The sequence below is a fragment of the Borostomias antarcticus genome (genome assembly GCF_949987555.1).
Source record: "Borostomias antarcticus genome assembly, chromosome: 9".
Taxonomy (NCBI): Eukaryota; Metazoa; Chordata; class Actinopteri; order Stomiiformes; family Stomiidae; genus Borostomias; species Borostomias antarcticus.
Genome location: NC_140242.1, coordinates 11,728,703 through 11,738,702, shown reverse-complemented (window position 1 = coordinate 11,738,702; position 10,000 = coordinate 11,728,703). Strand labels below are relative to the sequence as shown.

At 47.8% G+C, this 10,000-nt stretch overlaps 3 protein-coding genes across 3 annotated transcripts in view; 2 read left to right on the top strand and 1 right to left on the bottom strand.

Moving 5' to 3' along the window:
* The window catches only part of phc3 (polyhomeotic homolog 3), an 11,612-nt gene extending 6,184 nt beyond the window's left edge, over nt 1-5,428 (top strand). The window contains exons 7-12 of the mRNA XM_084442843.1: nt 524-807; nt 942-1,110; nt 2,285-2,405; nt 2,813-2,933; nt 3,186-3,435; nt 4,539-5,428. Coding sequence (XP_084298969.1) covers nt 524-807; nt 942-1,110; nt 2,285-2,405; nt 2,813-2,933; nt 3,186-3,435; nt 4,539-4,693 — 1,100 coding nt within the window. The 3' untranslated portion in view covers nt 4,694-5,428. The remainder of the gene's footprint in view (nt 1-523; nt 808-941; nt 1,111-2,284; nt 2,406-2,812; nt 2,934-3,185; nt 3,436-4,538) is intronic.
* Nucleotides 5,429-6,315: 887 nt separating this feature from the next.
* On the top strand, nt 6,316-8,535 carry LOC311313527 (claudin-11-like; the record flags this gene model as incomplete). The annotated part of the gene is made up of 3 exons (XM_084443669.1): nt 6,316-6,541; nt 7,284-7,448; nt 8,267-8,535. 3 exons carry the CDS (start codon nt 6,316-6,318, stop codon nt 8,533-8,535), a joined length of 660 nt encoding a protein of 219 aa, XP_084299795.1.
* Nucleotides 8,536-9,657: 1,122 nt separating this feature from the next.
* Nucleotides 9,658-10,000, bottom strand: part of LOC311312836 (putative cationic amino acid transporter) — a gene marked incomplete at both ends in the record, with an annotated part of 5,031 nt that continues 4,688 nt past the window's right edge. Inside the window, one exon of the mRNA XM_084442842.1 lies at nt 9,658-10,000. This exon is cut by the window's right edge and continues 55 nt beyond it. Coding sequence (XP_084298968.1) covers nt 9,658-10,000 — 343 coding nt within the window.

Genomic DNA, 10,000 nt, shown 5'->3' with positions numbered 1-10,000 from the left:
CCTTGATTGTCACGCACTCGCACAAATGTAACCACGTTCAATTTTCTCGCAAAATATGCAACCAGTTTGGTCGCAATCTGGAGCCCTGTTGTGGGCAAGATTTGCACGTGTGTCATGTCGGTCTTATGCACACCCCTTCAAATAAAGTGTTAACCAGCTCAGTGGTCTTGTGGTTAGTGTGTCCGCCCTGAGATTGGGAGGTTGGGGGTTCGATCCGCGGCCGCGTCATTTGAAAGACTAAAAAAATGGTACCCAATGCCTCCCTGCTTGGCATCAATGGTTGGATTGGGGGAGGGTGACATACTAGCCTTGTGTCCAAGGGGTGAACTTGTACATCAAGTTGCCTCATGCTAAGGAATCAGGAGATAGGCTCCTACCCATTGGGCCTCTAAGCAAGACTACTTGCTTGCTTCAAATAGTGTAACCAAGTCTCTGTTGATTTATTGCTTTAGTCTTCTCCTCTCTCCATGCTTTTAATTCTCTCCCCCTTCTCCTTCTCCTCTCCCTCCTCCCTCTCCCCCAGCGCTGTCCAGCCTCTCCTCCCAGTCTCCGCCCCCCTCCCCCCTCATCCTCCTCCCTCCAGACAACCCCCCTCCCCTCCTGCCTCCCCCCTCCTCCCATCCCACCACACTCAGCCTATCACCGGCCGGCTCGGAGGCTTTCGGCCTATCGCACGCAGAGTCCGAGACCTTCGGCGAATCACGGCCCGGACCCTGGGAGCAGAAGGCGTGGCCGGAGGGGGGTAGGCAGGTCCTGACTCACCTGGTGGAGGGCTTTGTGATCCAGGAGGGGCTCCAACCATTCCCGGTACGAACAACATGCACACACACACACACACACTCACACACACACACACACACACACACACACACACACACACACGGACGCGCTACCGAGAACCGTTGAACTTGAACGGCGAGCGCGCATGTTTCTGTGGGCAGGTGAACCGCTCGTCTCTGCTGGTTCGGGAGGAGTCGGGCGCGGCCCAGGAGAGCAGCAACGGAGTGGCCAACGGGACGGAGTGTAACCCGCCGACGGTCACGCCGGGGCAGTCTGCCCATTCGTCAGACTCCAACGGAGAGGGCGAGGCCACGGATGATGCGCTGACCGGTGAGAACTGTCACCTGTCCAGTTTTGTCCAGTTTTGTTTGTTGGTTTTCGTCTGTGAAACTAACAATAACACAAGAACAGGCTAAATAGCTAAATGACAAACCAATCAGTCCCTCCAGAAAAACGCGGGCAAAAATCCTTGATTATGCAGGCAAAAATCCTTGATTATGCAATGGAATATGCAAGGTTTTATGTGATTTTATGCGTTGAAAATGCAGGGATTTTCTGAAGTTGCGGGAACTTGCGAATATTGCGAGAATATGCGAAAAATGCAAGAACCTGTCCTGTATTTTCGTGCACACCCCACTCTAATGCATATAGCCTACACTATTACGTCTTCACATGCTTGGAATGATAGCCTACGAGAAATAACAAAACCATAGCCTATGCGAGAGCGCCTAGACCAGCTACGGTAATAGAACGGCGTCATGATTGAAGGGAGCCTTAAAACTTACAGTGATGATGAAACTTATAAACAACCATCTGGTCTCTGTGGTCGTCCAGGTCATTTGCTATTTCCAAGTTTATCAGACCAAACATTTTACCCATGTCTATGATCTGATGTTTATTGATTTGATCTTAATATAATCGATGCAGCTGTGCTTTAGCCTACTCTTATTTGCTATTTATTTCCTTCATTCATGATGAGAATAGCAGAGGACTTTGAACTTGATGCATTAAACATAAATTGGTGCAATTCACTAGAATGCAGGAAATGAGATGTCTGACACTCATAATCTCATGGGGGAGGACCCCCAGACCCCTGCTTGATTTGTGTTCCGTGAGCATGGGACTGCTGGCAAGGTGTCCCTTATTTTTCCCCATTGAAGGTGCCAACCCTACAAACGAGGTGAAAAACATTCAAACTTAAAGCAGAAAAATGCGGGAAGTATGAAATCAAGCGAGCCCCGCATATTCCACGTTTGCGCGGAGTTCAGTGATTATCGCGGTGAAAATGCGCTCTTTCTAAAATTATGTGACCCTTGCATAATCTGCGCCTTTTGCCTGATCATGCAATTAATTATGCGATCGCATAAGCGCGTTCTTCTGGAGGGACTGACCAATGCACTTTTTACATTGCACCTGCACTTGGCTGAATGAGTGCTTGTGTGTGTGTGTGTGTGTGTGTGTGTGTGTGCGCACGCACTGTCCTGTCTCTTCCTCTCTCTCCCAGTGGGGTCGGCAGGCCAGCGAGAGAAGAGGGCTGTCCTTCACTGCCAGTTCTGTGGGAAGAGAGGCCACGCCCACAACTTCATGCGCTCCAAACGTTTCTGCTCCACGTCTTGCGCCCGGGGGTGAGCTGCTCTACTGGCTGAAGAGTGAAGAGGCCCACATCACACACAGACACACGCACTCACACGCACGCACACACACACACACACACACACACACACACACACACACACACACGTAGACGTAGGACCAGACTCATAGGATGTGGTTAGGAGTTATAACGGACTGTTATGATAAATAAAAATTATAACCGCAAGAACAAAATCTACACCTCTTTCTACACTCTCTCTCTCTGTCTCTCTCTCTCTGTCTCTCTCTCTCTCTCTCTGTCTCTCTCTCTCTTTCTCTCTGTCTCTCTCTCTCTGTCTCTCTCTCTCACTGTCTCTCTGTCTCTGTCTGTCTCTCTCTCTGTCTCTCTCTCTCTCTCTCTGTCCCTCTCTCTGTCTCTCTCTCTCTCTCTGTCTGTCAGGTACAACGTTGGTCTGACCAAGCGTCTGCGAGCTCTGAGCGCCGGCAGCCGGGCAGAGGGGCGTGGCTCCAGGCTGAAGAGGGCGGTCTCCGTCCCTGGGAAGCCCATCCTTCTGAGGCTGGTCAGTGAGAGGGACTCGTGACCTTTCAGCAACCTCGCTGGGACAAAAAAACGAATTTCAGCGGGTTTTCTCTTGGAGTTTTTTGCTAATTTGGACAGAAAGGCGTTTCGTCTTCGACGTCTGAGTTCTGTGCTGTCCAGATACACGATGATCGCGGTGTTCATAACGCTAGTATAATGTTGACGTGAACGGCCGGCCACGGTATTTGGTCTCTGGCTCGTCATCATTGGTTGGTCTTTGTCATGTGATCAGCCCCGGGACCTCTGGAGCGCCCATCGCCACAACGACCACGGCGAGGATGAGGAGCCTGAGGAGGAGGAGGAGGAGGAGGCGGAAGACGACCCCGCAGTTCCCGTGACGACCAGAGTGCAGCGGCGAGCGGGGAGGAGAGCCAGGAGGGCGTCGGCGCCGGCGATGACCTCGAACCCCGCTGCGACCTCTCACCTCCGACCCGCCCAGTGGAGCGTGGAGCAAGTCTGTGACTTCATACACACACTTCCAGGTATAGAGCACACACCATGGATGTGGAACACACACACGTTGTAATCTCCCAAGGAGAGGGAACTGGGATGGAGCACAGAAAAACACAGTCAGTCAGGGAGCTCTTATGCGCTTCAGCGCGTTTATTTGAAATAACTCAAAAAATCCAAATATACAAACAGAAAAGCTGGTTTCCAGCCTAGTCAGGCTCTCGTTCTCGCCGTGGCGTATGGCGGGGGAGGCGTTGAGGGGGACGGCTATGGCTTCTGAAGATGACAAGAAAGTACTGGTTAGCAGGGTCGAAACAAAACAGAGCCCCAGATCAGCAGCACACCGTACAGTACTCACAGAGTCACTCACTCCAAAGACTGCTGAGCTTCTCCCCAGCCAGGCTTTTAGCAGTGCGAGGGCTCGTTAGCAGATGAGCTGCAGCTGGTGTCCTCTCCGGCCAGGCCTGATTGCGCAACTCAGCGCAGCTGGGGGGTAGGGTTGCCCGGGCAACCAAAAAGAGCCTGTAAACCACCTGTCCCCGCTGTCCGTGGTGCTGACAGGGTCTGGTTTGGTCGGCCGCGCCCTCTCTGGCCATTTCAGCTGAGGCGCTCTGTCCATGGTGCTGAAATTGACATTTACGCACAGCAGGACCCAGGAAGGGCGCCGTCATGCGATGCGTCCTGGTGACAACCTCCCATCACCCGCCCCAGGGAGTCACAACGTACACTCATACACACCCACACACACATACACACACACACACACACACACACTTCCAGGTACAGAGCACACGCAAGTACACACACACATCTGCGCGCGCACGCATGCACACACACACACACACACACACACACACACACACACACACACACACTTCCAGGTACAGAGAACATGCAAGTACACACACACGCCTGCGCGCACGCACACACACACACACACACACACACACACACACTCGGGTGCAGACAAACTTGTCATATTGTACACCCTCACACTACATGTTAACGCACACTTTCCTGGGTCCTACGGCAGTATTGCCTTGCCTTGTTTGTTGGCTGCAGTAACATAGACCTATCTGTCCGGTGTTATGGTTGTGTGTAGGTTGCAGTAACGTTGACCTGTCTTGGGGTGTAGGTTGCGGGGAGGTTTCAGAGGCGTTTCGGCTGCAGGAGATCGACGGCCAGGCTCTGCTCCTGCTGACGGAGGACCACCTGATGACCAGCATGAACATCAAACTGGGACCAGCACTCAAGATCTGTGCCCACATCAATGCACTGAAACACCACTGAGAGTCAGAATCAGATTTATTGCCAAGTAGGTTTACACATAACAAGGAATTTGCTGAGAGAGAGAGAGAGAGAGAGAGAGAGAGAGGGAGGGAGGGAGCGAGAGAGAGAGATAAAGAGAGAGAGGGAGGACGAAGGAATAAAAAGCGACTAAGTTTGGGAGAGAGGAGAAGTCTATATCCTAGGGGAGAGAGGAGAAGTCTATATCCTAGGGGACCACACAAGCTAGGACCATCAAAAGAGGGAGGGGGAGTGATATCAAGAGATTTGCACAGAGATTTGAGAGATTGGTGAACGGCCCAAAGAAGATGAGCTGAAGTGACGGAGAGAGGCGGATGGAAAGAGCAGAGCAAGAGTGGAGGTAGCACTATCCTGGACCCTCCGTCTCTCAAACACAGATTTTTATAATGTATCTTTGTGAATATTTTACAATGCATTTCAAAGGCTGTTATTTCATGAAGGATTTTGAACATTAATATATTACATTTTCCCTAACACGTTTTTGTAGAGTGTAAGTGTTCAAATGAAAAACTAAAGTGACTTTATCAAAAAGTATCAAAATCTGTTGAGAAAAACGGAATTGTAAATTAAGAAAACAAAGTAGAGTGTTTTTATATTATTTCACTGGACACCACTTCCATTTTGGTCAATGGATGCAGTTAGAGACCAATGCTGTTAATTTGTCACATTTTCATCCTATCCTGCTTTAAATTATAATAAACAAAATATTCATTTAAACCGATGACTAAATATGTTTTCACTGAATGTAACCAAACTTTGATTTTACATGAGCTATGCAATATAATATAATATAATGTAATACATTTCAATGATGCATTACGCACCGCTAGATGGCGATGGAACTATGTTTTCTCAACCTTGTGCGTAATGTTCCCAAACCTATGGCAATGATAAAATAATAATATAGAAATGTGTGTTTCAGTCACTAACATTACTAACAACCCGTGCTAGTATGTGCTTCATACAGAGGTCATAATATTGGTTCAACATTAAAACAATCATCTAAAGCCAATCTCAAGCTTTGACTATAATCAATTAACCGTTCATCACACGGCTCGTTCTGACCAACTTTGAAAAGGTGTAAACAAGGCTATGGTTTATAGGGTTTTATATTTATTTCGTACCATAATAAAACGAACCGTCGACCCATGCTACTTGGATAGGCCCTTTCTGCTCTCTGATTGGCAAGCAGCATTTGCCAGAAAGTTTTAGAAAAAAAGAAGTGCACTTTTTTTCTCGCACTATAAAATCTAATTCCGAGCGGAATCTATTGACCAGTTTTACAGGAGCACAAGTAGCTACGGATGGGTGCTTTTGTTGGGCCACTACTGTTATTTTTATCGCCCAAAAGGAATAGACAATTAGCCTAGTGATTCTTTTTCAATTAGTAGTTTGATTTAATACTTCCTTGTAATGCTTGTAAGACAGTAATTAGCCTATTTCTCAATATTGCTCAACATAGCATCCCATATATATATATATATATATATATATATATATATATATATTTTTTTTTTTTTAAATCTTTAATCTTTTGTATTCTTTCAATACAAAAAGCGAATACCATCGATTCTTTTTCGTCGCTTTGCGCGCACACAAGTACCATGGCGCACGTGTGCAGGCAGCTGAGCGGCAGCGTGGCGAGCTGCGCGGGCTGGGTCGGTATCATCATTGCCACGGCCACCAACGACTGGGTGCGCACCTGCGACTACACCGTGGCCACGTGCGTGCGCATGGACGAGCTGGGCTCAAAGGGGCTCTGGGCGGAGTGCGTGATCTCGCCCGCGCTCTACCACTGCGTCTCCCTCAACCAGATCATCACCTTACCAGGTGAGATACCAGAAAGCTCTTCTGTACTCCTTCCTTCTATAATCCTCCCTCTCAAGCGCCTATTGTGTTTATATTTTGCTGCTCTTGCACTTTGCCCTCAGCACTAGATTATGCTTTGCATAATGCACTGCCTTGTACTGTATTTTGTAACTGCCTTGTACTGTATTTTGTATGTCGTAATTGCCTTGTATTTTGTGTGTATTGCATTTTGTATGTCGCCCTTTCTTCCTTTTTATGTGTTATCTGTATTGTAAAGCGCTTTGTGCATTCGTGCTGTGAAAGGCGCTATATAAATAAAACTTACTTACTTTACTTACTTACTTTTAGTCACTTGTTTAGAAAGGAGATGCACTTGAGAGTTCTGGAGAGTAGTAGTACACTGACTGCCAACGTTAAATGCAACGCAACGCAACGCTTTGGATAAAAAAGTCTGCTAAATTACTGTAATGTATACTCTTTGTGTGTGTGTGTGTGTGTGAGAGAGAGAGCGAGAGGTACAGTATCTATCTATCTATCTATCTATCTATCTATCTATCTATCTATCTATCTATCTATCTATCTATCTATCTATCTATCTATCTATCTATCTATCTATCTATCTAGTTTATAACTGAGCATCATCTAATGGTGTTGGTCATTTTTATTTTATTTATTTTTATTTAACCTTTATTTAACCAGGCAAGCCCTTAAGAACAAATCTTCTATTTCTTATTCTCATGTGGTGTTGCATGATCTCTCCCAGCGTACATGCAGACGTCGCGGGCGTTGATGATCTGTGCGTGTCTGATGGGCCTGCCCGCCATGGCGCTGGTGATGATGGCCATGCCGTGCGTACGCCTGGCCAGCGAGGCGCCCGACAACAAACAGCGGCGCGCCATGATGGCCGGAGCACTCATTTTGATCATGGGTGAGTCTGATACACACACACACACACACACACACACACACACACACACACACATATATATACACACATATACACACACACACACACACACACACACATATATACACAAACATATACACACACACACACACATATACACACACACACACATATATATATACACACAAACACAGACACATATATACACACACTCACATACACACTTACACACACACACACACACACACACACATATATACACACAAACACAGACACACGTATATACACACACTCACATACACACTTACACACACACACACACACACACACACACACGGGTAGAAAGCCGACATTGGAAACTGAATCGATTGCTATTAGTCCAGATAAGACTATAAGCTGCTCTTTGTTGTGGAGGTCTATCCTGATGGTGACCACGTGGTCGGGCGGGGGAGAGGGTCAGGGTCTCTCAGATTCTTTCCCTCCCAGGGTGCACCTCACCGGACTCCACCACATCCTGTGTGAGGCGCGGCAGGTAGTCCCTGTCAGCAGCCTCCGAAAACGGGAAAGCAGCTGTAGGAGACACACACACACACAGATACACACACAGACATACACACACACACACATACATACACACAGACACACACGCACCCACACACACGTGCACAAACACACACACAGACACACACACAGACACACACACACAGATACACACACACACACAGACACACACACACAAACTATCACGTCCTTATGACTGATAATAATTCTCTCTCTCCCTCTCCCTCTCTCTCCCTCTCTCTCTCCCTCTCCCTCTCTCGCCCCGTCTCTCTTTCCAGCGATCTGTGGGATCGTGTCGACAGTCTGGTTTCCCATCGGTGCCCACCAGGAGGACGGCCTGATGTCGTTCGGCTGGTCGCTGTACGCTGGCTGGGTGGGCTCCTGCCTGTGCCTTGTGGGCGGAGCCATGATCCTCTGCTGTCACGGCAACGACCCTCCGACGCCCCAGCGGAGGGAGAACAGTTTCTACTACTCCAGACAGGGGGTCTCCGCCACCCCGGCCCCGCCCACCGCCATGGGGAACCACGCCAAGAGCGCGCACGTGTGAGAAAGTCCCTGCCTTCTTCACGGACTCTGCGGCAGACGCCTCTGGCCCCTTCCCTCCCTTGCAGTTTTAAAAGAGGTCTATTTTTCGCTGCTGTCGGGTCAAAATCTTTGTATCTCTAAAATGGCCAGTTGTCAGAATGTTGAAAAAACATTCAGATTTCTACGTTATTGAACATAAAGTCATGTATGATGAGCTGTTTAGAATGCATTTGGCTGCGAGGCGTTCAGAGGTTGTGAAGCGTAGTCCCAGCTTTCAGTTGGGGGAGGGAAAAAAAATCACCAAAATGGAGATGAGGTTTTTGACCAGACGGCAGTATTACACATCATTTGTATGTCTGAACTGTCTTTTCCCTGATCTGTGTCCTTGAAAACAGCCCTGGGCACGACGGTGACCCCTCATCCTGCCAGACAGACAGGAAGTGCATGGCCAGATGGCATCCTCTGGTCTCTGCTGCCCTGTAACGTGGAGTAGAATCTATTGCTGTAACGCCACAGATTTTGTATTCATATCTAAAGCATGGAATTTATTTTCTACCCCTAAGGATTATCAAATAAACATTGTGTCAACATGACTGTTGTCAAATTTCCTGTGTCATAAAGATATGAAACAGTTTTAAATCCTTGTGTCCAGGTTCAGACATATTACATTTATCAAGTTTATTACGACATAAAAGCACAGATCACACACACTCTGCCGTCACACATTTCAGTCTGCAACAGTTGAATCGTTTTATAATAATACACTCCTGAACTCTTATTTCATCAGAAAAACATACGTACAATAATAGACTACAAACAAAAAGAAGCTTAAATCGTTTCTAACTCTCCTCACCTCAGATAAACTGCCTAACATGTGTCACCAAGGAATAGAGGATTCAGAAGTGCTTGCATACTATTACTTACGATGGTCTACTATTTAATAATGGTATATTTGTTCTTTCATTCATTAACTCCGGGGTGGACCATGGGACTATTAGCTGCTATGTTAGTGACAGCTAACGGTGATCCAAATAAATAAATAAACTCATATACACACGGCTTTATTTTTTGTGAGGTCACACTTAGCAAAGTATGTATGAGAGTGTTCAGTAAATCAGGAAGTGTCCTCCTGTCTCTCAGGAAGTTAGTCCTCCTCTTCCTCTGGATCAAAGCCGTGATTGGCTCGTCCAGACCTCCTGCCTGTAGGTGGTGCAGACTGGTAACCATGCTCAGACTCATACTGGCTTTGGTACTCTGAACCATATTGGTCCTGGTCTCCGTCTTGATACTGGTTCTCATACTGGTTGCCGTCGAGACCCTGGTTCTGGTGTCGGTAGTGGTAACCTCTCTCTTCGGGGGCGGACCAGCCCTGGTAACGCCCGTCTTCCTGGTCGTCCCGGGGCTGAAGGTCGTCGTCGGGGGTGAAGCTGTCGTCCAGGTGGTCGTCGAAGCGCTGGTAGGTGCTGGCGTGCGCCTCCTCCTCCTGG